We start from the raw sequence: 27,996 nt of genomic DNA, 5'->3' as shown, positions 1-27,996 counted from the left end.
CAGTGCAACTGACAGGTATATATAAAAAAAAAAAAACCCTGCACCCCCAAAAAGTTGCTGATCAGCACATGGATACTGATCAGCACAAAAGGGGGGGTAGCAGACACAAAATATAGCACTCTCTGTCACTATCTCTCTCTATCTCTCTATCTCTCACTATCTATCACTATCTATCACTCTATGACACTGCAGCAGCAGCACTGACAGTTATATATATAAAAAAAAAACCTGCACCCCCAAAAATGGGGGGTAGCAGACACAAAATATAGCACTCTCTATCACTCTCTGTCACTATCTCTCTCTATCTCTCTATCTCTCACTATCTATCACTCTATGACACTGCAGCAGCAGCACTGACAGTTATATATATAAAAAAACCCTGCACCCCCAAAAAGGGGGGGTAGCAGACACAAAATATAGCACTCTCTATCACTATCTCTCTCTATCTCTCTATCTCTCACTATCTATCACTATCTATCACTCTATGACACTGCAGCAGCAGCACTGACAGTTATATATATAAAAAAAACCTGCACCCCCAAAAAGGGGGGGTAGCAGACACAAAATATAGCACACTCTGTCACTATCTCTCTCTATCTCTCTCTATCTCTCTCTATCTATCTATCTATAACTATCACACTGCAGCAGCAGCAGGAAGTCACAAGAAGTCAGATCCAGGAAGCATCCAGCACGCTACAAGCAGTGATCAGGTGATCAGGTAAGTATTTTGCAAGGATCAGGTCAGTATATCACGGCAGATAGGTACGGTGACCGCACTGCACGCAATTCCAGACCGGAATGGCGTCTGCAGTGCAGTCACCGTTAGTTTAAATCACCCTCCATGGCTGTGATTGGTCCGTCGGTCCGGCGAACCAATCACGGCCTTTGGGGGCGGGTTGGGTGAGGTGGGGTGACACCAGTGTCTCCCTTACACCCCGTGGTGATTGGTGCTGTACTTTACAGCACCAATCACCACCGATCCCTGTGTCACCGGCGAACGTTATTCGCCGGTACACAGAAAACGCTGTAATTGGCTGTTCACATTTGAACAGCCAATCACAGCGATCGCCGACGGGGGGGAGGCATCGCCACCCCCCCTGGGCATGCAGGGACATGTCTGCTGTCAGGGACAGCAGACATGTTTAAACTGTCACCGCGTCTATAGACGCGGTGACAGTTAAATGGCATGACGTACATTTATGCCATGTGTCGGGAAGTACATCCCGGCCATGACGTAAATGTACGTCAAATGTCGGGAAGGGGTTAAGGCTGTCCAATGCATGTCATTTAAAAAACGATATACGGGATACATGGAAATAAACTCTGCTGCGTCGCAGAATCTGAAAATGACAGTTATTATTTTTAATTCAGTACAGAACGAGTATTAATCATGAATTCTATATTGATGCACTCACTATGTATGCAAATAATATTTACAAATGTTTATACTTAACCTTTTAAGTGCCAATGTCGCTGTGATAGAAATATCTGCTAAGAATGCCAGGGAAGAAGCCGAGGAATATGAATCACTTCTAGTTATTGCCGGCAAATGATATGAAGTCAGTTCATTGAAGTTTTGTTAAACATTGCACAAAACAAAAGAACAGTCGCTGTGAGCGATTCTGGCATTTCTAGCAGATATTTTGCACCTCTCTCACAGCAATTTTGGCATTCGAAGGGTTAATGGGTGTGAATTATATTGTTATAATGTATAGTGTTCATTCTAGCACCAGCCATCTTTGAAAACCCATGCAGTTCCTCTTCCCTGCCTGGGGTGTCGCTGTCTGCTGTAGTGCTTCTAACACAGTGTGGTCTGTATATCAGCACTGATAGGCAAACCGGACTTGTGCTAGAAACACCAAAGCAGACAGTGACACCCCAGGCAGGGAACGGGAACTGCATGGGTTTTCAAAGATGGCGGGTGCTAGAATGAAAACTAATGTACAAATGGGAGGGGGTGCCCCAATCAGATTCTTCTACTTTTTTATTTAGCACCTTCTAGAATATAAGAGAGAGAATCTGATTGGTTGGTATGGCCAACATCCCATCTTCAGTAGAACTTCCATCTTAGTAAATGTACCCCCTAAGGGCCGGGCCACACATAGCACACAGGCTCCTATGGGCCTCCGACATATTAGCGGTGGGGCTGCAGCCGCCGGGCCCTCCCAGCGGCAGGACCGGACAGCGAGACTGCTGGATTTGTAGTCGAACAGATACATTCAAATGTACAGTATGTGTTCACACATAACACTAGAAATACGGCTGGCAGTGACCGGATACTGTTCTGCAGGATCTGGCCACACAGCTGTGTGTGACTCCGCCCTCTTCCTCCTAGCGGCCATGCGGGGTCCCCTGCTCAGGGAAGTATGTGGTAATTCAGCCTATAATTTCAAACATTGATGACATAGACATCCTCCCTAATTGAGAACAATACACATCAGTAAACCCTGGTTTTATCTTCATATCGCACGTGGAATCGTCATCATAAAAATAATGGTTATTATCCTCTATGCTTTGTACCTTTTTATGTACTTTTATTTAGGTCTATAGATTTTAAGGACCCTGCTTTGGGTTTGTACATTATGAAGTCGAGTGACATTACCATTTACCTTAGTACCTCCTCTAATCGGTATGTATATTATATATGCCAAATAAATTCACATTTTATTTTATTTCTTGTAGACCCTACAGGCTGATAGTCCTTTTCTTACACCACCCAGTCATACCCCTGGTGAAGTCGCAAGATGAAATGCATTGAACGACATTTATTATAAAAACCTTTATTATATTAATATATGGCTAGCAAAATGTACTCATTTTGGATACACAGATACCTTGTGATCCATTTTTATTGGATTTTATTGTGAATATTGATGTTAAACTATTTGTCAATTTTATTTTAAGTGGTCCCATATTATAATACTATAATACTATCTACTCATTGTCTTGGGTGGTCTCCCTATTTCTTAACCACAACTTTCCAAGAATGAAGAAACTGAGGTGAAGCCATTCACTGGGAAAACACCTCGCCATCTATCGGCAAACACGTTCGATACAAGGCCGCTACAGCAAACGTCTCCGTTATTTGGGCTCACCATATATAGGATTGCCTCTCCAGTCTCAGACTTGTAAATGCCAGTGTGCCTTCCTCAAAGATTGTGTAATGACCCAGATGAACCTGCATTACAGGAATAAGGTGGCATTCCGTGGACTTTTAAAGTTTTCCTCATATCGATGTTTCAAAGCCATTAGGGATTTTTCATCAGGATGCATATAAGATCCTGATGAAAAATATAATGTAGAATTCATGAATTCGTCTGGAACCGGATCCATAGAGATAGGGGTGGGGCCCTTCTGGGGTTTCCCCTGTACCCCCTTGGGCCAGTCTGATCCTGACGTACACTGTAGGTGCTTTCATCAAATGACTCCCCCCCCCCCCCAACCTGCCTAAAATATAACCCTTTGATGTTGACACATAATTTGCAATGTGATTTACATCTGGTTTACAACTTCAGAAATGAACATTAATTCCATAATACGACTGTGTATCCACCACCTGCATGATGGCGACAGCGGGGCGGGCCTGATAACACACTAATGTGGTGGCTCCAGGCAGTTTTCCGTCGTCACCCAGGTGGCAGGTAGGACCGCCTGCAGGTAGCATTTCATAGACAAAGGCCGCACAATAGAAAGGGGGACACCTGCCAGGGATCTGCCAGGAACAATAGCGGGAGGAAGATAGAACAGCGACTGTACATTAACTGTGTGTCTGCCGCAACCACCAAACAAAAACTTATCTTTTCCTGTTCGTCCCTCGCCCCAAACCACATCTGCGTCCTTACATCTGCAGCACAACATTTATTTTGTGAATGTAAATACCGTCCTGAATATTGATTGAAGATCCTATGGGACCTGCTCCTACAAATGTAATAAGAGGCGAGATATTTACAGTTAAAGATAAATGATTAGAAATTAATGATTGGATATTGCACTTTTATCCAAGCAATATATCCGTAAACAGACTGCCAACAATTACAATAGACCTTTTACTATGATCCCTAGGTTATGTCACCTTCATCCATTACAAAGTCATGTAACATTCACTCGTCTCTTCAATTGTATGTGATCAGACATAGCATTAACCGTGCGCATTTCACTCCTGATCAGTATCTTACATTAACCGTGTGCGTTTCACTCCTGTTCAGTTTACCCTACATCAACCGCAGTGCAGTTCTGGGCCCCGCACTATAAAAAGGACATCATAGAATTAGAAAAAATCCAAAGAAGAGCAATAAAGCTTATTAGGGGAATGGAGAATTTAAACTATGAGGAAAGATAAAACAATTTGGGACTATTTACACTAGAGAAAAGACGTTTAAGGGGGGATATGCTCAACATGTATAAATATATTTGGGGCCAATATGAGGAACTGTCAAACACCCTTTTCTCTACTAGAAAGGAATCTAGGAAGCGAGGGCACCAGTTTAGATTAGAAGAAAAAAGATTTTGTTCATCTAGAAGAAAAAAATTCTTTACAGTCAGAGCAGTTATACTTTGGAACTCTCTTCCTGGAGAAGTGGTGTCGGCAGACACTATAAATACGTTTAAAATAAGGTTGGATAAACATTTATTAGTTAAAAACATCCATGGGTATGAATAAGTAACAAAATCTGTCTTTAAAATATCATAACATACTATACAACAAGGGATAAGCTACTATAAACATAGGTTGAACTAGATGGACGCAAGTCTTTATTCAGCCTCACCTACTATGTAACCGTGTGCGTTTCACTCATGATCAGTTTACCCTACATCAACCGTGCGCGTTTCACTCCTGATCAATTTTCCTTACATCAACTCTGCGCGTTTCAAGCCTGATCAATTACCCTTACATCAACTGTGCATGTTTCACTCTCGATGAAGTACCCTTGTATTAACCACACGCGTTTCTCTCCTGATTAAGTTCCCTTACAAATCACTTAGAAAAAAGCAGGTTCCTGTGGTGTACAACAATTTCCTGATGGTGTATGAGTGGCTGAGTGGGCAAAGAAATTACTGGCTGTATCTACAGGATGGTTTGGAGGCCTCCATTCAAAAATAAAGATTCACTCAGCATTTTCTCAAGACATTCATAGAAGAGCTTCATAGACCCCCTTCCCCTCCTCACTTTAGGAAGAACTTCCTGTACATGTGCTCAGAACCCACAATGTATCTTCCAGCTGCTCCATCTCCCAACTAGATGATGATTCAGTGGCTTCAATATTCTCTCTCCCTACTTTTTTTTTGCTTTAAATCCAGGTGTACAGTATCTTCATTCTTGTTTTGTGTTTTATACCTCTTTGGTGATTCAGATATGTTGTTCCATCTGTAATGCACCAACCGTTTTTTTTACTTTTATTATCTTTGCGTTTGTACTTTGGCACCATGTTCTAATGTTCCCTCTCTGCCGCAGCCATGAGTCACCTGGGGAAGACAAGACTGCTCGGGCCTCTGGGAAGGGAAGCAGTGGAGGGAGGTGTGAAGCACCAAAGCCCATCCATAAATCCTAGTGTTTGATACGCTATGGTGGTGCATGCGTTGAGGGGGGAACCTGGGGCATCGGTGCGGACTGGAGTGATATGGACTTTGCAACAGTGGTGGCCGGGACAAAGCTGTAACTAGATTTTTTGGTGCCCTGAGCCAGAAAGAGAATCCCCCACCCACATTTTTCCAATAGGGATGTAAAGCAGATGCCCTCGTGGGCAAGAGACATGACACAACTGATCCCAGAGAATGCCCATGCTATGATGCCCCTTCACAGATATATTATTCACAAACATTTGTAGAATGCTACAAAGTATTCTATTGGACACAAATCCTCTTTATACCACATGCATGCACTCTTTTTTACTCCGTTACATTTCTAATATCCAGAATTTTAACGCATAACCTGTTGCATTTCAGCCAAGCACCCTACTCATTGAGCTATTTTATCCTACTGTACATAAAAATTATGAGAATTGTAACTATGCAACACTACTTGTACATTACATACTTACACGTACCCCTCCTGCTGCATCACAGCAAGTAACATCCTTGCTGTGATGCAGGTGTGGTTGCAGCAAGGATGTTAAAGAATACATCTACATAGATCTGCTCATCTGCCATGCTGATCTATGCAACAGATGATGGGTCTGAACTCCCGTCAGCATCTTGAAATGTAGAAAGCGACAGTGTGACTGAATATCAAAGAGCTCTCAAGTTAAGTTCATATGATGCTGGGCCTCAAAGAGAAGTGAAGCTACGGTACTTGTTTCCTAGCACGGTTCCCGTCGTAGGTCATCGCATACCAAAGTTAAGGTATGCGATGGATGCGACCGACGCGATTTCAGGGCTATTTTTAGCCTTTTCCCAGACAATTAAAAAATCACTTCCATTGCATGCCTTAAGTTAAGGAATGCGATGCGACCGATGCGTTGGACGCGATTTTACATAGGGAACAAACTTAAATGGGCCAATGGACCTGATTTTTCATTGTATAGCCACCCTTATGGGTATTTTACATGAGAAATGCCCCCTTCCCCCCCCCCCAATTGTTAACGCCACCCCACGATGAACATGAACCCGAAGCGTGGCGAGCGCAGCGAGCCCGCAAGGGGCGGCGGTACGCGTCCTCCGACCTTTTCATACCCCGACTATCCATGTCGGCGTGGAGATGATTTTATATAGTGTGGCAAATGCAGTGAGCCACCGAGGGGACGCGTAATACCTGTGAAGTAATGCGCATTCGCTCACCATGCTTCGGGCTCGCTGCGCTCGCCACACTATATAAAATCAACTCCACGCTGACGCTGCGCTCGCCACGCTTCGGGTTGGCGTTGATCATGGGGTGACGTTAACAATGGGGGGGCATTTGACCCATCAGGGTTGGCAAACAATAAAAATTGGGGTCTGGGTGCCATTTAACATTGGGGCCAATGTAAAATCGGGTCTCAGGGACCCTTTTACATTGATTCCAATGAAAAAATCGCGTTGATTGCATCGCATGCGATTTGGTTGCATGCGATGCGATCAACGCGATTTCGGGGGGGGGGGTCCTGATGGACACAATTTTAGGAAACAAGTACCGAAGTTACAAGTTAACGTAATTAACAGATAATTGACCAGCAGTGCCAACAGCGCTCCCTACCCTGCAGCACTATGTGCAGTGGCACCTTCTGCACCACTCTAGTTACAGCCCTGCGCTGGGCAACCAGGGAGATTTTCTCTGCATTCCTCCTGTGTGCCTCCCGGGTGGCCCTAGATCACCAAAACTGAATGGGCCTGGGGGCGGATGGCACCTGCCCTCTGACCCAGCCATTTACTGAGAAGGACTTGGCAATTTGGTGTCACTGCCTCAGCAGGTGACACTGGAGTGTGGCCCGCACTACCCAAGTGACACCACTACGTGACTCCCCCCTCGATGGACCCAGTATCGGCAACAGTGTTTGCACTTGCCACAGGCCATGTTCTGTCAGAAGAGATGTTGGGCTAGGTACACATTGTTAATTGTGTATCCAACTTTGCACCTCCAGCTAGACTTCTGATGCTTTCCCATGAGAAGTGCTTGATGTCTGTAGAGCTGTGTAGAAATATGATTCTAGACTGCCAGTGGGATCTGCCCAGATTAGGTCAATCTTTCAGCTGCTGTTTAAACTTTTACAACCTGACTGAATGCTCCACATAAACCAAGCTGGCTCTACAGACATGCAAAACTAGGTTTAGAAGGGTAATTAAGAGTTTGTTAGCATATATTTGGCCAAAGATGTGAATCTGACCACCAATGGCCATCTAACCACTTTGTCGACCAGGTCCCTAACTTCAGAGTGTTGGGCAGGTTCATATCTTTGGCCAAATATATGCTAACAAACTATTAATTACCCTACTAAACCTAGTTTTGCAGGTCTGTAGAGCTGACCTGGTTTATGTGGAGCTTTCAGTCAGGTTGTAAAAGTTTAAACAGCAGCTGAAAGATTGACCTAATCTGGGCAGATCCCAACTTTCCTTCAACAATTCAACTAGTTAGTTGGATGGAATAAAAACATACCTCTCAACAATCCCGTTTTTCGCGGGACCGTCCCTGTTCTTTGGGATGGTCCCCTCCCCAGCCTGTGGCCGGCAGTGTCCCACGGCGGGGCGGGGGGGGGGGTAGTTGGGAGTCCCCCCAGTCTGAAGGAATAGAGGCTGCGCACAGCGTCTATTCAGTGCCAGAGCGGGTGTAAAGGGGGCGTGGCCGGACGGGGACATTATTTGCATATGTCACGCCTTGAAATACCGCCTGTCGGCACATGTTGGCTCAAAAAAAAAATGCTAAAAACTTATGTCGACCTTTGGTTGCCAACCTTTACATTGTGGACCTAATGCTTGTGTTGACCTAATGCTTAGATCCTGCCCAGATCGCCTTACATATGGGATCCTACAGTAAATGCGCCTCCGAGGAAGAGCTAAAGTAGAGAGGTTGCCCATAGCAACCAATCAGCTTATAACTAACATTTATCTCTGACCGTTATTTCTCTCAAAGGTAATGCAAGCTCTCACTAACAAGGCCTACTTCCCATGCCGGATCAGCCTGTAACTGTGTGTGATGTCACCCTTTAGTGATTGTGTGATGTCACCCTTTAGTGATTGCATCATGTCATATTAAAGGTTAGCACTTTATAATCAACAGCAAAAAAAATCCCTTTACCATGGGGAGGAATGGGGATACCCGAATCTTTTCTGGCAGGGGTGCGCCAGATCTATAATTATGCCTCTGTGCTGCATCATAGCACTATTTGGGCCTGTTGCCTGCTCGAGGCGGATGTCAGCCGCCCTCCCCGTCTCCAGTGAACAGCGGCGCAAATAAAAGTCAGTTTTCACTGACTTTTATTCCCTTTAAATGCCCCCTTGCCACCAGCAAGGGGGAGGGGCAAATCTTTGGAAGGGCGGCACTGACCTCTTTGCTAGGCTGTGAGTATACACAGCCCAGCAAACAGGTCTGAATCAGGCCCTTTGTACACTGATTAGACTCACTCGCACACAGATGCACAAATGTCAGAAATGATCATTGCAGGCCAGCAATGTAATTTTGTACCTCGCTTTTGTTTTATTTATGCAAATAAGATGCACATTGTCAGCGAGGAAGATGCTCGGTGCCGCGACTTAAGCAACAGTGTGCAAGGACGCATCAGTATATACTGTATCTAGTGGGAAGCTGTTTACTGTGACCCAGATCTCACAAAGCTACAGTATTTTGGCCTGGAGATTGCACCAGGGTAGCTGTGGTTTCTGTATCCTGATATATGATCCTGTGATCCATGACCCTGTAACATGTGAGGAGCTGGACCATTCAGGCATGTCCAAACTGTAGCCCTCCAGCTGTTGTGAAACTACACATCCCAGCATGCCTTGCCATAGTTTTCGTATTCCCTAATAGCAGAACTCTGGCAAGGCATGACGGGACTTGTAGTTTCACAACAGCTCGAGGGCCGTAGTTTGGACATGCTAGCACTAGAGTGAAGAGACCAGACCTTGAGTAATAGAGTATTTATAAACCAATGTAGCAGCAGTTGCAAATCACCAATGAATGCATTATATAATGCATTATAGATTATCGCTAACATGGATGCTGACAAGAAAACAATTAACTGCTGTTATGTACTTAATACTGATGTGAGGTGGGCGCAGTCGCCTGCAGGGCGCGAGGAGTCACAGGGGGACAGGACACTTCTGAAGTGACAGGAGATGAGCTCTGGAGCACTGGTAGCCAGTGAGGAGACGGCCCAGCTGTTGTGGATGCGCACACAGGAGAGGGGAGGTGGAGAGCGAGACACAGGTAAAGGACAGACAGCTGCAGGGGGGAGTCACATGGTGACATTCACTGTGCATCGTGCCAGCTATATAATCTGCAGCACAAACAGACTCTGCAAACTCTGGACCAGTCTCCCTGCATCCTCCTAGCCAGCTCCATCTGCAGCCCCCCACCTACATCAGAGCCCCCCCAGCTCTGCAGCCCGGGCTGACGGATGAGCTGCACATCCAGGATGGGTGCTTCTGTGAAATGTTTACTGCTTGTTGCTGTCTGGATGCAAGGTAAGAAGGAATATGCAGCGTCAGACAGGATCTGTGACTGTTCTGTTTCAGAGCAGACCCCTTGCTCAGCCTCTCTGCAAGGTGAGAGCTCCATCAGCAATAGGGCAAGATGAGATCGGCATCAGCAGATGAGCAGATTCTGGTGCCCCTGTCACTAAGGGCCAAGTTATTACATAACAAATGTTGTTTGTAAGATCTACCTACTGTATGTGACTATTAATGTGTATGTTATGGGAAGCTTCATGGCGCATTTGACAGCACATACATGACCGTGTGTGGTATTATGTACAGTACATCTTTTATTTAGTACATTCCCTTACACCCACTTCTTATGGTGCTTTGTAAGTTATAATGGTATAGATCAGTGTAGTAGCCTCTGTGGTTGTATAATGTACAGACTCCTATTGAATGACTTGTTATACCCGCATATAATATATATATATATATATATGAGACCACTTTTCCATATCGCTGTATAATGCCCTGATGTTTGTCTCTGCTCTCACTAGTGTCGGCCATTCCCCTGTCCAGCAAGCTCTCCGAGGAGGAAGAAAAGGTGAGAGGACTTGTCCTGTATTCAGGTGTGGAGAAATACTCACCTGAGTACCACGTTACTGGTCATCAGAGATAATACTCACCAGTGTATCACACATGTATGACCTGGTGAGGGAGGGCACGTGTCTGAGCGCAGGGGCACAGCATGGGTATAATGTGATTCCATAATAATGCCCAAAACAGGGCACCTCACAGCGCAAATGTGACTTCTGCTTTCAGGTTCTATCATAGAAAGGTATAGGGAGAATGGTACGGTACAGAGAGACTGGTGTGGTATAGGGAGAATGGTACAGTACAGAGAGACTGGTGTGGTATAAAGAGACTAGTACAGTATAGGGAGACTGGTACAGTATAAAGACACTGGTACAGTACAGAGAGACTGGTGGTATAGAGAGACTGGTTGTATAGAGACTGGTACAGTACAGAGAGGCTGGTGTGGTATAAAGAGACTAGTACAGTACAGAGAGGCTGGTGTGGTATAAAGAGACTAGTACAGTACAGAGAGGCTGGTGTGGTACAGGGAGACTGGTGAAGTATAAAGACATTGGTACAGTACAGAGAGACTGGTGGTATAGAGAGATTGGTACAGTATAAAGACATAGGTACAGTACAGAAAGGCTGGTGTAGTAGTATAGGTAGACTGGTACAGTACAGAGAGGCTGGTGTGGTATAGGGAGACTGGTACAGTACAGAGAGACTGTTGTGGTTTAATGGATCAGTATCATATACAGAGACTAGTGTGGTAAAGTGATACATACATGTGGTATAGAAAGACTAGTGCAGTATAGAGAGATTGGTGCAGTATACAGAGATTGGTGCGATATAGAGAAATTGGTGTGGTATACAGAGCCTGGTGCAGTATACAGAGCCTGATGCGGTATACAGAGCCTGGTGTGGTATACAGAGCCTGGTGCAGTATACAGAGCCTGATGCGGTATACAGAGCCTGATGCGGTATACAGAGCCTGGTGCGGTATACAGAGCCTGGTGCGGTATACAGAGCCTGGTGCGATATACAGAGCCTGGTGTGGTATACAGAGCCTGGTGCGGTATACAGAGCATGATGCGGTATACAGAGCCTGGTGTGGTACACAGAGCCTGGTGCGGTATACAGAGCCTGGTGCGGTATACAGAGCCTGGTGCGGTATACAGAGCCTGGTGTGGTATACAGAGCCTGATGCGGTATACAGAGCCTGGTGTGGTATACAGAGCCTGGTGTGGTACACAGAGCCTGGCGTGGTATACAGAGCCTGGTGCGGTATACAGAGCCTGGTGATATTTATTTAGCACCTTCTAGAAGTTAATAGATAGAAACTTATCGGTTGCTATGGGCAACATCCCATCTCTAATAGAACTCCCATCTTAGTAAAATGACCCTAATTGTGCGTGGGAGGGCATTAGTGGTGACCAAATGATTCACTGTCCCTGGATGGACTCAATGTTGGGAACAAAAGCCTGACTGAATTGAGTCCAACAAGTTGTGTAAATTAAGAAAGTGTGTGAGGCGAGTGTAGGTAATTCTCCCAAATTGGTAAATGGGAGCTGAAAGATGAAATGGTAGTTTAAGAGAGAGTAAAGGTGTGTACGCACTGGCCGATATATCGGCCATTTGATTGAACAGCCGATATATCAACAGATCATCGACCAGTGTGTACCATCGATATATATGTAATTCACGTCATTCACAGATATATTCTGTCGACTGTGCAACACAGCTGAGTCCCAATATATCTAAAGATATATACTGGCGCATCAATATGTGTGTACGGGCGATCCGCCGACCGCCCGTACAGCTGCTGCAGGAGCCGCCAGTGATTGACAGCTCACTGCTCAGCTCACATGCAAATGCACCCTCCCCAGTTTTGATGTCAACTCCTCCGGCGGGGGCCAGTTGGATGAGCCGACGATCACCACTGCTCTGCAAATCAGCTGGTGATCACTGAACAGATGTGCATTCAGTGTGGGAGGGGGAGCCGGGAGCTCCCAAAACAACAAAAACAGTGTTGGCAGCACTTGGCCCTGCCCCTCCACCTAAAACCACACCGCTCCACTGAGGCCACACCCCTTTTTTGAGAACAACTGCACTTCCGACACAACAGATCCCACAATCATACCGTTCAAGTTGTATCATACAATTTCATCACGGATCTTAGCAATCTTGTTCTTGAAGAAGGAAGCAGGATCTTGCGCATTGATACTGGCTGGTGGGTTGGGTGAGGGAGGGAGGGATGGTTAAGAAGTGATTTAAATGTATTAAAAGCCGGTTGTGGTTAGAGGCTTGAGCGGAGATGAGAGACTCGAGATGAGAGACTGGAAATATGTTTGTTTGGCAGTGTCCAGGGAATTAGGATAGGAGTAGGTAATAGTCTAATAAGTGAGGAAGTTGCTTGGACTGCCGTTCAACTTTACGTGAGAGCTTTTGTAGATATCATGTTAATTTACAGTGCCACGGTTAACAAGTCAATGTGGAGTGTGGTGGGCGGATGAAGCTACCTCATCAAGGCGTTAAAACGATCAGGTTTAATGAAAGACCTTTTCATAAATGGAAAACAAACAGGCAGGCCTCAAATACTTCTTTGTGAAAAAGTTTAACGGTCAAAAACAAACAAGAAAGCAATAAGTTCTTGCATAGGGGTTTGGGATAATTGTTTGCTTGAAGATAAATGACTGATGATGATGATTATGTACTGTTAGAAGAAGGGTGGCTTGAAGATGATGAAGATGAGAAGGAGAATGGTGAAGACTTGGGAAGTTATCCAGTTAGAAGAGTGGGAATGACATTGATAATTGGATCAATGATTGAAGAACTTATAAGAATAAAATTCGCTGGAGCTTAAAAACACTGTGAGGGAGTCCGCAAGGTATCGGTCGGACCGCACCGGGTAGAACAGACCGGGCTAGGATAACTGCAATGGGGATTGGAGCCTCCGCAATGGAACAACGGACAGGCTCAGCTGAGGACAAGCAGCAGTCAGATCTCCTATATACCTAGAGGGCGGCTGACAGTGCAGGGAAACAGGAAACACCCTGACCTGGCCCAAAAGCCCTTTAACCCATACCTAAGATAGCGGCGCCACCCTCAAAGCTCCGCCTAGGACTTGTCCGTCTCCGTGCAGCGAGACCCGGCCCCCCCAAGAAGCATTCACCGCCCCGCTACCCCTGTCGCCTCTAGCCTGCCGCCGGGACTCAGCCGGCGGCGGACACGGACGGGTGAGTAGTGTGCCCACCATGTACCACTGCGGCTGCGTGTGACCGGGACCACACACAGGTCATGTTTTCCAGGTCACCTGACAGGATTATCAACTGCCACATTTTGAAATACACAGGTGACCTAAAAAACATGACCTGTTTGGGTGCCTGAGGTCCAAGTTTGAGAATCTGCGGTAAAAAAAGGCCGAAAGCATCTAGGTGGACAGTCAATAGGTCATTACCAAAAGGTCACGTGGAAATGATTGAAACATTGAATGGTCAACATGAGTTTTTCATCATTTTGTGGGGGTATTAATATGTAGATTTCATCACGAGGACTCCCAATAAGTGTAGCACAATTCACAGTATATATATGTAATATTTGTGCAGCTGCAATGCATTTCTATGTCCTATGCAAAGTAACATGCAGGATAACACAGCTTGTCTCTGTCTCTGTAGGTCACAAGGTGCATATTGGAGGTTCTAGCAGAGTCGCTGTCCACACCTGGGTCAGACAGGGTCAGCAGCAACTGTCTCCGAGTACTCAGAGAAGGTTCTGTCTCTTTATATTCAGCTGTCACTGTGGAGCTGCTTCTGAGTCGCACTGTTCTCTGCTCGCACATACAGGGGGGGGGGGGGGGGGGGGGGGGGTCTGCATACAGCACATACACAGATGTCAATTTACTCTTTGTACATGTATCCCTCCTATTCTGAGGTGAACTGAACTTTACCGGATTTGTCATTCAATGAAATTGTGTGTTTCAGAGTGACAACAATGTGAGCGCATGGTAACACTCTGTGATAGGAGTGTATATGAAGCTGAAGGCGATTCTGGGCCCAGCACGCAGAGAAGGGAATCGCGTGCCTGGCAGATCTCATGTGCCTATGGTAGCATGGGGTTGTTGGCAGTGCCAATACTGATTAATATGGCTGTAGATGTGCGGAATATAATACTTGTTTTACCATAACGTGGTCATTCAGGATTCTGCAGATGCCCCCAACTACGGCCGCTTTGTGTACCCCCTTCAGCACACCCAGATAATGTATGTACACCTTCTGTCTCTGCACACACGGCACTGTCACTGTGTACCCCTTCTGTGTCTGAGACCCGGGCACTGTCACTCTGTGTACCCCTTCTGTCTCTGTACACCCGGTCACTGTCACTTTGTGTACCACTTCTGTCTCTGCACACCCGGGCACTGTCACTCTGTGTACCCCTTTTGTCTCTTCACACCCGGGCACAGTCACTCTGTGTACCCCATCTGTCTCTGCACACACGGGCACTGTCACTCTGTGTACCCCTTCTGTCTCTGCACACCCGGGCACTGTCACTCTGTGTACCCCTTCTGTCTCTGTACACCTGGCACTGTCACTCTGTGTACCCCTTTTGTCTCTGCACACCCGGGCACTGTCACTCTGTGTACCCCTTCTGTCTCTGCAAACCCGGGCACTGTCACTCTGTGTACCCCTTCTGTCTCTGCAAACCCGGGCACTGTCACTCTGTGTACCCCTTCTGTCTCTGCACCCCTGGGCACTGTCACTCTGTGTACTCCTTCTGTCTCTGCACACCTGGCACTGTCACTCTGTGTACCCCTTCTGTCTCTGCACACCCGGTCACTGTCACTCTGTGTACCCCTTCTGTCTCTGCACACCCGGGCACTGTCACTCTGTGTACCTCTTCTGTCTCTGCACACCCGGGCACTGCCACTCTGTGTACCCCATCTGTCTCTGCACACCTGGCACTGTCACTCTGTGTACCCCTTCTGTCTCTGCACACCCGGCACTGTCACTCTGTGTACCCCATCTGTCTCTGCACACACGGGCACTGTCACTCTGTGTACCCCATCTGTCTCTGCACACCCGGGCACTGCCACTCTGTGTACCCCTTCTGTCTCTGCACACCCGGCACTGTCACTCTGTGTACCCCATCTGTCTCTGCACACACGGGCACTGTCACTCTGTGTACCCCTTCTGTCTCTGCACACCCGGGCACTGTCACTCTGTGTACCCCTTCTGTCTCTGCACACCCGGGCACTGTCACTGTGTGTACCCCTTCTGTCTCTGCACACCCGGGCACTGTCACTGTGTGTACCCCTTCTGTCTCTGCACATCCGGTCACTGTCACTCTGTGTATCCCATATGCATACCTCCCAACTGTCACGATTACAGCGGGACAGTCCCGATTTTCGGGTCCTGTCCCGCTGTCCCACCTGCGGCAGGCATTGTCCCGCTGCGGGGGGTGGCAGTTGTGAGACCCCCCAATCTAATACTATAGACGCTGTGCGCATGCGCACAGCGTCTATTCTCGTATGAAAAATGAGGTAGAGGCTAATTAGCATAAGCCGCACCCTCATTTGCATACGTCCCGCCCCTTTCCGGGCGCTCGCGCATTTCATCAGCACAGAAGTTGGGACGTATGCATATGTCTCTGCACACCTGGCACTGTCACTCTGTGTACTACTTCTGTCTCCAAACACCGGGGCACTGTTATTCTGTGTACCCCTTATGACTCTGCACAGCCAGGCACTGTCTGACACTCTGGGGCACATTCATTTAATGTGCCCATACGCGGTGCGATTATTGTATGCATTTTGAACTTGCAAGTTCAAAAGTAGTCACATGTAGTTCAAATCACACCATTTCTGTGGGGCTTGCATTGTAATGGTATGCGAGGCACGCTCCTGTGTACTTGTATGGGCACCTTATGCTAAACCTGTCTGGTTTTTCCCTTTAAACCATCGCCACTTTAAACATGGGCCAGACTTATTGCGATTATGTCATTGCCTTTACATTTTCCCCATGTTAATGTGAGTGTTGACTACACCCTGGTGGATGTGCCTTGTATTACAGTCTGAATGTTTGGCTTTTACAGATGAGCGATTGATCTCCATCTTGCGTCACCAACATCTGCTCAGAGAATTGGAGGATCTGACCCACCAAGGTAACGTGAACAGTTGGGGAATACTGGAGGCTTTGTTCCTGAAAAGGGTCTCGAGTATTTGAGAGATCACTGATTCTCGAGTTGGACAGAGGAGACCTACAAATAGCCCTAGTTACACAGTTGCAGCATACTTGCCTACCTCACAGGGGCGTAACTAGATACTTGTAGGCCCCATAGCAAAAGTTTGTAAGAGCCCCGTATTTAGCAACTGATGGTAATAAATGTATGTAAAACATATTACTTGGACAGTATAGATGGGCCCCCTTCAGCTCTGGGCCCCGTAGCAGCTGCAGTACTTGCACCTATGGTAGTTACGCCCTATCTACCCCACCAGAACTCCAGAGAGGCCCCCTGAAAGTAGCACGTCCGTTTCACCCCCCTTCTCATCCACCCTCTACAGCAGGGGTAGGGAAACTCAGGCCCAGGGGCCATATGCGGCCCCCGTAGCTGGTCTGAGTGGCCCGCCCACCCGTCTGGCGGCTTTGCCGGGAGTCAAGTACTGGGAAATTCTTGCGAGAGGTCGGTATTTCTTGCGAGATTCCTCTTAATCAGCGGCAGCCGTGGAAGCACGAGGCGGCTGCAGCAGGACAATTTGTAATAGAAATTTTTACATCCCCATACAAATGGCCCTTGGCACAAAAAAGGTTCCCCATCCCTGCTCTACAGAGTACAAGTGGGCGGTCTAAGGGGGCGAAATTGCATCAACGTAACCTCACTATACAACATTTGCCTTTTTTGCCACTGTATAGCGGAGCAGAAACCTGATGACAGGAGCATTAAAGCCACACCCCTTGGACAGCCCACATTTCCTCTATCCACACCCCTTATGCACCTACCACACTGTCCCTCCTAGGCAAGCATGATTTGCACTAAAGGAAATTTCCTTGATGTCTTAACTGGAAAGATGAGCATAAAAATTCATACTGTGCGACAAATATCATTTATGCTTCTGTCCTTCAGATTAATGCACTTTGTCCCCTTAATCTATCTGTATTAGCTTTTACGTTCTCTTCCTATCTATACTCCCTCATATCTACAGTCCTACGACTGCTTAACATATCTTTCCACCCTTGGTTGCACATAAAAGGGCAGATTCGGAATTAGAAGCAAAGCAAATAAAAATACCTGGAACAAACCATGTTGCAATGCAAGGGGTGTTTTTTTTTTATGCAGGGTAAATACGGTCTGCTTTTCTATGTAATCTGTAAATACTAGGCAGCTTTATTTCCACTTATACCCCTTTCACATCGCACCTAATTACGGGGTTCATGCCGGTTCTTGCCGGGTCGACCCGGTAATTGGTGCGAAAGGGGTTAACCGGGTCCTGCAGACCGGTAGCAACACGGCAATACAAACCGGTAAAAAAGAAGGGTTTGCATGCAGTGGCGTAACTAGACATCCGTAGGCCCCATAGCAAAAGTTTGTAAGGGCCCCCTATTTAGCAACTGATTGTGATAAATGTATGTAAATCATATTACTTAGACAGCAAAGATGGGCCCCCTTCAGCTCTGGGCCCCATAGCAGCTGCACCCTTTGCACCTATGGTAGTTACGCCCTTGTTCGCATGTGATTTCTCCCAAATCGTTAGTGAGCTCTCCCGGGCAGCTGACGGGGGAGCTCAGGGAAAATTGGGTCCGACTTGTCCTCATGACAAGTCGGACTATGGTATGGGGGCCTTAAGTCCCTATCTTGTCCTACCTCCAATCCCTGACTTTCCATATCCAGCAAGTTTGAAATAGTTCAGTTTGCTTTCACTTTCTGCTAAGGAGTAATTTGGTCCCTCAACTGGCCTCTAGTGGCCACTGGTGGTACTTCACCTCAGAGGTGAGGAGGATTTGGCATTATATATATATGTGTGTATATATATATATATATATATATATATATATATATATATATATATACCCTCCAACATCTGGAGGGTAGAAATCGGTGCACATCCGAAAAGGGGCGTGGCCAAATGGGCGTGTCAGTGGAAAAGGGGATGTGGCCACGCCCCCTTTCCGAATGTGGACTGGCGTCATTCACACCATGTACCCGGGGCCCCAGGATGAGCCGGGTATCATGTAAGCAGCGCCCACCCCACTTCCTTTACCCTCCTCAGCCGGCTATCAGCCCTGTATCGGCGATCCCCTTTTGCGCTGTGGTGTGCGCACATTTTGCCCTCCCCTGGAAACGGAGACGTGGTGCAGGGGTTCCGGGGCAGAAATCACTATGCAAGGGGAGGACGGCCGTCCCGGTGAGTCCCCCTGCAGTGCTACCTGGGAAATGTAGTCTATCAGGCCACTCACACACAAAGAGCAGCCAGCAGTGTAATAGAAGAAAACTACAGTTCCCAGAGACGGAGGAGCTGCCTATCAAAAAGTGGTACATTCGGTACAGTCTGATTTAGCCGGTACAGACCATTAAAAAACGGTACTGTACCGGCTAAATCGGTACAGTTGGAGGGGATGCATATATATATATATATTCCCTCTTTTTGCACTCTTTTCCAACAGACCTGCCTTATACAACTGCCTTATGCTGTCACTGCCCTGATTTCTATTTATACTCCCCTTCCACTAGATTTTATTTTAACAACCAGTTATCTAAATGACCTCTTAAGTGCACTTTTCGCTTCCAAATGACCATTTATTCCTTATTTCACAGCAAGTATATACTGTTCACTACTCTCTGTATTTCCATCCAGAAGCCTCTGGAAACTGTCAGGCTCTTATACCCCTTTTCCACTGCTACTAAAACTCAGATTATTCCGGTGATAAGTAAAAAAAAAAATATGACCTAGGTCCCATTTAAAGCAGAAATCTGGATCTCCCAGTGGGTCAGAGCCGCATTGTGAAAGGGGTATGTCCCGGGTCTGTCACAAATTTGAACCGTATTTGAAGTGGTGGAAAAATGGTAAAAGTGGCACAAGGATCCCCCAATTTCCCAAGTGGATAATGCTACAGAGTGGGGTCCTCCTGTCATAACATTAGCCAACCGAAAGCTGGTAAGTTCAGGGCTGGAATCCCTCAGAAAGTCAGGACACCCCTCAAATTAATGGTGTTTCCCCTCCTGATGGAATACTAGCCCTGCGCAGTGAAGTACATCAGAATCAGAATCAGAATCATCTTTATTGGCCAGGTATACTTGCGTATGCTTGGAATTTTTTGTGGTAACAGTGCAGCATCAATCAGGGAACACAAAGGGGGTGGGAAGAGAGGCATAAACATACATCACATACATTTCACATGTATCTAGAAAAGTTCGAGTTAGTATTTGGTATGTTCAATACGGTTTAGTTGGTGGACAGCTATTGGGAAGAATAGGTAAAAATAGGTAAAAATGATTACTATAACATTATCCGCCTGGTTTAGGATAGTGGGAAATAAAGAGAAGCACACATTGTCCTGTGTCCCCCCCCCCCACCCCCCCCCCCCTCCCGACTATACTCCGCTACCAGAGCAGGCCTGGAGGACCCCACACAGTTATTTAAATTTACCATTTATAGTGATCTGTGCAGCGCTTCACCAAACTGGCCAGCAGGTCTATTATTACCTCTATACTACTACTCAGTGCTTCCTCACTCTGCATTACCTCATTACTACTCGCCCTCTCAGTGCTTCCTGACTCTGCATTACCTCAATACTACTCACCCTCTCAGTGCTTCCTCACTCTGCATTACCTCATTACTACTCGCCCTCTCAGTGCTTCCTGACTCTGCATTACCTCAATACTACTCACCCTCTCAGTGCTTCAGGACTGCATTACCTCTATACTGCTCGCCCTCTCAGTGCTTACCGACTACATTACCTCTATACTACTCACCCTCTCAGTGCTTCCTGACTCTGCATTACCTCTATACTACTCACGCTCTCAGTGCTTCCTGACTCTGCATTACCTTAATACTACTCACCCTCTCAGTGCTTCAGGACTGCATTACCTCAATACTACTCACCCTCTCACTGCTTCCTGACTCTACATTACCGCAATACTACTCGCCCACTCAGTGCTTCCTCACTCTGCATTACCTCAATACTACTCGCCCTCTCAGTGCTTCCTAACTCTGCATTACCTCTATGCTACTCACCCTCTTAGTGCTTCCGGACTGCATTACCTCGATACTGCTCGCCCTCTCAGTGCTTCCTGACTCTGCATTACCTCTATACTACTCACCCTCTCAGTGTTTTCTGACTCTACATTACCTCAATACTACTCGCCCACTCAGTGCTTCCTGACTCTGCATTACCTCAATACTACTCGCCCACTCAGTGCTTCCTCACTCTGTATTACCTCAATACTACTCGCCCTCTCAGTGCTTCCCAACTCTGCATTACCTCTATGCTACTCACCCTCTCAGTGCTTCTGGACTGCATTACCTCTATACTGCTCGCCCTCTCAGTGCTTCCTGACTCTGCATTACCTCATTATTACTCACCCTCTCAGTGCTTTTTGGCTCTGCATTACCTCTATACTACTCACCCTCTCTTTGCTTACTGACTGCATTGCCTCTATACTGCTCACCCTCTCAGTGCTTACCAAATGCATTACCTTTATACTGCTCACCCTCTCAGTGCTTACCAACTGCATTGCCTCTTTACTGCTCACCCTCTCAGTGTTTCCTGACTGTGCATTACCTCTATACTGCTCACCCTGTCAGTGCATCCTGACGGCATGACCTCTTTACTACTCACCCTCTCAGTGCTTCCTGTCTCTACATTATCTCTATACTGCTCACCCTATCAGTGATTCTTGGCTATGCATTACCTCTATACTACTCACCCTCTCAGTGCTTCATGACTGTGTTACCTCTATACTACTCAACCTCTCAGTGTTTCCTGACTCTGCATTACCTCTATACTAATCACCCTCCCACTGCTTACTGACTGCATTTCTCTATACTGCTCATAGTGTTTCCTGACTCTGCATTACCTCTATACTACTCACCCTCTCAGTGCTTACTTACTGCATTGCTTCTATACTGCTCACCCTCTCAGTACTTACTTACTGCATTACCTCTATACTGCTCACCCTCTCAGTGCTTCCTGACTCCATTACCTCTATACTGCTCACCCTCTCTGTGCTTCCTCACTGTATTACCTCTATACTACTCACCCTCTTAGTGCTTCCTGACTCTGCATTACCTCATTACACTCACCCTCTCAGTGCTTATTGGCTCTGCATTACCTCTATGCTACTCACCCTCTCAGTGCTTCTGGACTGCATTACCTCTATAATGCTCGCCCTCTCAGTGCTTCCTAACTCTGCATTACCTCTATGCTACTCACCCTCTCAGTGCTTCTGGACTGCATTACCTCTATACTGCTCACCCTCTCACTGCTTCCTGACTCTACATTACCTCAATACTACTTGCACACTCAGTGCTTCCTGACTCTGCATTACCTCAATACTACTCGCCCACTCAGTGCTTCCTCACTCTGTATTACCTCAATACTACTCGCCCTCTCAGTGCTTCCTAACTCTGCATTACCTCTATGCTACTCACCCTCTCAGTGCTTCTGGACTGCATTACCTCTATACTGCTCGCCCTCTCAGTGCTTCCTGACTCTGCATTACCTCATTATTACTCACCCTCTCAGTACTTTTTGGCTCTGCATTACCTCTATACTACTCACCCTCTCTTTGCTTACTGACTGCATTGCCTCTATACTGCTCACCCTCTCAGTGCTTACCAAATGCATTACCTTTATACTGCTCACCCTCTCAGTGCTTACCAACTGCATTGCCTCTTTACTGCTCACCCTCTCAGTGTTTCCTGACTGTGCATTACCTCTATACTGCTCACCCTGTCAGTGCATCCTGACGGCATGACCTCTTTACTACTCACCCTCTCAGTGCTTCCTGTCTCTACATTACCTCTATACTGCTCACCCTCTCAGTGATTCTTGGCTATGCATTACCTCTATACTACTCACCCTCTCAGTGCTTCATGACTGTGTTACCTCTATACTACTCAACCTCTCAGTGTTTCCTGACTCTGCATTACCTCTATACTAATCACCCTCCCACTGCTTACTGACTTCATTGCTCTATACTGCTCATAGTGTTTGCTGACTCTGCATTACCTCTATACTACTCACCCTCTCAGTGCTTACTTACTGCATTGCTTCTATACTGCTCACCCTCTCAGTGCTTACTTACTGCATTACCTCTATACTGCTCGCCCTCTCAGTGCTTCCTGACTCCATTACCTCTATACTGCTCACCCTCTCTGTGCTTCCTGACTGTATTACCTTTATACTACTCACCCTCTTAGTGCTTCCTGACTCTGCATTACCTCATTACACTCACCCTCTCAGTGCTTCTTGGCTCTGCATTACCTCTATACTGCTCACCCTCTCAGTGCTTACTGACTGCATTTCCTCTATACTGCTCACCCTCTCAGTGCTTACCGAATGCATTACCTCTATACTACTCACCCTCTCAGTGCTTACCAACTGCATTGCCTCTTTACTGCTCACCCTCTCAGTGCTTCCTGACTCTGCATTACCTCTATACTACTCACCCTCTCAGTGCTTCCTGACTCTGCATTACCTCTATACTACTCACCCTGTCAGTGCATCCTGACTGCATGACCTCTTTACTACTCACCCTCTCAGTGCTTCATGACTGTGTTACCTCTATACTACTCAACCTCTCAGTGTTTCCTGACTCTGCATTACCTCTATACTAATAACCCTCCCACTGCTTACTGACTGCATTGCTCTATGCTGCTCATAGTGTTTCCTGACGCTGCATTACCTCTATACTACTCACCCTCTCAGTGCTTACTTACTGCATTGCTTCTATACTGCTCACCCTCTCAGTGCTTACTTACTGCATTACCTCTATACCGCTCGTCCTCTCAGTGCTTCCCCACTGCATTACCTCTATTAAACTCGCCCTCTCAGTGCTTCCTGAATGCATTGTCTCTTTACTGCCCACCCTCTCAGTTCTTCCTGACTCCATTACGTCTATACTGCTCACCCTCTCTGTGCTTCCTGACTGTATTACCTCTATACTACTCACCCTCTCTTTGCTTACTGATTGCATTGCCTCTATACTGCTCACCCTCTCAGTGCTTACCAAATGCATTACCTTTATACTGCTCACCCTCTCAGTGCTTACCAACTGCATTGCCTCTTTACTGCTCACCCTCTCAGTGTTTCCTGACTGTGCATTACCTCTATACTGCTCACCCTGTCAGTGCATCCTGACGGCATGACCTCTTTACTACTCACCCTCTCAGTGCTTCCTGTCTCTACATTACCTCTATACTGCTCACCCTCTCAGTGATTCTTGGCTATGCATTACCTCTATACTACTCACCCTCTCAGTGCTTCATGACTGTGTTACCTCTATACTACTCAACCTCTCAGTGTTTCCTGACTCTGCATTACCTCTATACTAATTACCCTCCCACTGCTTACTGACTTCATTGCTCTATACTGCTCATAGTGTTTCCTGACTCTGCATTGCTTCTATACTGCTCACCCTCTCAGTGCTTACTTACTGCATTACCTCTATACTGCTCGCCCTCTCAGTGCTTCCTGACTCCATTACCTCTATACTGCTCACCCTCTCTGTGCTTCCTGACTGTATTACCTTTATACTACTCACCCTCTCAGTGCTTACCGAATGCATTACCTCTATACTACTCACCCTCTCAGTGCTTACCAACTGCATTGCCTCTTTACTGCTCACCCTCTCAGTGCTTCCTGACTCTGCATTACCTCTATACTACTCACCCTCTCAGTGCTTCCTGACTCTGCATTACCTCTACACTACTCACCCTGTCAGTACATCCTGACTGCATGACCTCTTTACTAATCACCCTCCCACTGCTTACTGACTGCATTGCTCTATACTGCTCATAGTGTTTCCTGACGCTGCATTACCTCTATACTACTCACCCTCTCAGTGCTTACTTACTGCATTGCTTCTATACTGCTCACCCTCTCAGTGCTTACTTACTGCATTACCTCTATACCGCTCGCCCTCTCAGTGCTTCCCCACTGCATTACCTCTATTAAACTTGCCCTCTCAGTGCTTCCTGAATGCATTGTCTCTTTACTGCCCACCCTCTCAGTTCTTCCTGACTCCATTACCTCTATACTGCTCACCCTCTCTGTGCTTTCTGACTGTATTACCTCTATACTACTCACCGTCTCAGTGCTTACAGACTGCATTACCTCTATACTACTCACCCTCCCAGTGCTTCCCGACTGCATTGCCTCTATACTGCTCACCCTCAGTGCTTCCTGACTCTACATTACCTCTATACTGCTCGCCCTCTCAGTGCTTCCTGACTCTGCATTACCTCTATACTGCTCACCCTCTCAGTGCTTCCTGACTCTGCATTACCTCTATACTACTCACCCTCTCAGTGCTTCCTGACTGCATTACCTTTATGCTGCTCACCCTCTCAGTGCTTCCGGACTCTGCATTACCTCTACACTGCTCACCCTCTCAGTGCTTCCTGACTCTGCATTACCTTTATACTACTCACCAGCTCAGGCTGAGTTAGAGCCTAAATGTACAAAAAGGTGTATGTCATGGCAGAACCTGTTTTTATGTGTTTCTGCTGTCCCTAGAAAAGTCACAGCAGCACGGTGGCCAAGAAAGCAGTGAGGAGGAAGAACTTAGAAAGAGAAGCAATGAGAACCCGATTCCTGCCCCCAAAAGGGAAACTGGAACTAAAAGATCAGAGAGCGAAGAATCAAAAGAGTTTGAGAAAATAGAGAAGGTGGAGATCAAGGAGAAAGAACATGGACCATCAGCTGAGGAAAAAGCCAAGGAGCTGCTTGAGGAAGAGGAGGACGAAAAGAGAAATGCTCCCATGAAGAGAGCAGAAGGTCCAAAGAAAAGAGCTGGAAAAGAGGTCAGAGGTGATGTTGCCACAAAGAGGAAAGAGAAAAAACACTTTAGTGATGAGAATGAAGAAGACAGCTCAGAGGAAGGCGAGCATGACAGAGGATACCATGAGCACAGCAATGACTGGTACCAAAGGAACCATGAGGGTTGGGAGGAGAGAAAACGAGGATCACAAAGAAGGATGGCAGAGGACCCCAGTCAGGAAGAAACTGCCCAGTTTGAGTCTGAAGACAAAGGCATGAAATACTTCAACACCAAAACTCACCTGAAGGGTTACCATGGTGAAGAGAAGAGGCATATCCATCACCCAGAAGAAGGGGAGGTGGACAGGGAGAGGATCTACTATGGGCCAGAAGAAGATGAGATAGGGAGGGAAAGGTACCACCATAAAGGAAGGCCAGAAAACCATGGGCACATTGAGGAGGAAGAAGCACGGGAGCTGGAGGAAATGGAGGAACGAGAGGAACACAGAGCTCAGGTAAGGGCATGACTTTGTAAATATCATATTTCCACTGCATTTAGAAGAGATAGAGGCAATGTAGGGTAGCTGGGACTGTACAGCCGGGAATCGAATTAGACGCTGCCTGGCGCAGTCTAATCCTGAAATCCTGGGATTGGACACATTTTGGGGCCAAATCCCAGGATCCCGCCGATCCCGGGACTGGCCACCCTATGTACACTGTAATGAATGGTACTTATTGGAACAGAAAGATATACCAAGCACACCCATGATATTACCCTCTTGATAATTTGAACTACGGAGATGTAAAGTTAGACTTCTAGGATAATAACAATATCTATATTTTCATTATATGTCTGCAGGTTTGCTATAACCCTAATTTATGACTATTTAGCAGAAGACTTGTACTTTAGTCAGCAACAATAATCCTTTGTTCTAATCACAAGCACTTTGCACCATCAGCTCTGAATTCTGGCACCAACCGTAAAGTAGTCAGGGTCACGTTCTTGATTAGCCCGATGGCCTATTGTGCACTTGTACACACTATACAAAACAGTGTGTACCTTTCACTATGTGACAATATGTGGCATAGACTAATATGTGGCGTAGACTAAAATTCAGTTCACATGATGACCTTGGTGCCTGTTATCTCGGCAAGGTCATTAGGTCCCAGTAACTTAGTAGCTTAAGTTACTTGACTTAACTTAGATAGGGTCAAAGATCTACAAATAGCATTTTATATATCTTATATATATCTTTTTAAGAAGCCACAGCTGTTGTGATATATATATATATATATATCTCAAATCTATGGGGTATACAGGTTGACCAGCGATAATCTAACAATTTGCTGGATTATCAGTGGTATACTCTGGAGCGTAAGAGGGGCACCTGGTTCCCCCCTCCACCACAGTGAGACACCCCCCAGCTCTGCACCCATCTCCCCCACCGCAGCACCCCCCCCCCCCCCTGTCCGGTCCGTATGTCCATCCGGTTGTGTTCCCCATCCCTCTGCATCGCAGCTCCCCAGCTTGGAGAGTTGCACCCACACCCACATGGCAGCTCCCTCTTTCAAACCCTCCCACAGCCTAATTTCCCCCGGCACCTGATGTGTCCGGATTAGGTTCCGGACCATTATTTGCCAGAAAATCGGTGGTCAACCTGTATTTACTAAAGCTTCTAAAACTTCTAAAACATCATCTAAAATTAAATTTGGTGATGTTGCCCATAGCAACCAATCAGGTTCTGTCTAGCATTTTGTAGGATGTAATAGAGAAATTATAGGCAGAATCTGATTGGTTGCTATTGGCAACATCACCAAATTTACTTTTAAGGACCTTTGGTAAATCTTTCCCTATGGTAGAACACAATAACTATGTTTGCCTATTTCTCATGTCATCCAGGAACGGGACATCCTGGAAGTAGAGGAAGAGCTCAGGAAAGCTGCTGAGCGACTGCAGGAGATCCACCAGGGCTGAGAGACGCGGAAGGAGATGTTACCTTCTGTCTTCCAGACTATAACCCGCACAAGCCTTGCACGCATTCTTGTATCCTATGTACACCATCCCTTGGTATTCTCCCACAACTGGCTGTATACTGTTTTGAAGATATAGGGTTGTATTTGTGTGGCTATACTACAATGAAGCTTTAACCTTCTGGGAACAGATCCTATGTGCAGATTATCCAGGAGTAAATATATCCATATTTTATATTATTTTCTGTACGCGGTGAATGTGGTTCTTCAGAAGTGCCTCCAAGATGTGAACGAGGAGATGTCATAAGCCACTGATCACCGCTATTGATAATGTCACACCTCTTTTGTCTTACACAAATGCTCTTTACAGAAATGTTTTGTTCATTAATTAAGTTACAATTACCAAGAGTGAAAGTGTCAGATGAGGACGAGGGGG

General features: G+C 46.5%; 1 protein-coding gene across 1 annotated transcript; it reads left to right on the top strand.

The window, feature by feature from the left end:
• Positions 1-9,763: 9,763 nt before the first annotated feature.
• CCER2 (coiled-coil glutamate rich protein 2) lies at positions 9,764-27,992 on the top strand. Its single transcript, XM_083159941.1, has 6 exons — positions 9,764-10,089; positions 10,599-10,645; positions 14,292-14,385; positions 16,705-16,773; positions 25,347-26,104; positions 27,490-27,992. The coding sequence occupies exons 1-6, from the start codon at positions 10,023-10,025 to the stop codon at positions 27,562-27,564; spliced, it is 1,110 nt and encodes a 369-aa protein (XP_083016067.1). The 5' UTR covers positions 9,764-10,022; the 3' UTR covers positions 27,565-27,992.
• The last annotated feature ends 4 nt before the right edge of the window (positions 27,993-27,996 follow it).

The sequence above is a fragment of the Crinia signifera genome, chromosome 9, assembly GCF_055691185.1.
Source record: "Crinia signifera chromosome 9, ASM5569118v1, whole genome shotgun sequence".
Classification (NCBI taxonomy): Eukaryota; Metazoa; Chordata; class Amphibia; order Anura; family Myobatrachidae; genus Crinia; species Crinia signifera.
Note: the sequence above shows the minus strand (reverse complement) of the source record. Positions and strands in the feature narration are given on the sequence as shown.

Bases quoted from the DNA above. Each gene is read 5' to 3' on its own strand.
- CCER2 (XM_083159941.1), top strand. From the start codon at position 10,023: ATGAGCTGCACATCCAGGATGGGTGCTTCTGTGAAATGTTTACTGCTT. The intron at 10,646-14,291 runs GTGAGAGGACTT...CTGTCTCTGTAG, and splicing joins TCTCCGAGGAGGAAGAAAAG to GTCACAAGGTGCATATTGGA. The intron at 16,774-25,346 runs GTAACGTGAACA...TGCTGTCCCTAG, and splicing joins GGAGGATCTGACCCACCAAG to AAAAGTCACAGCAGCACGGT.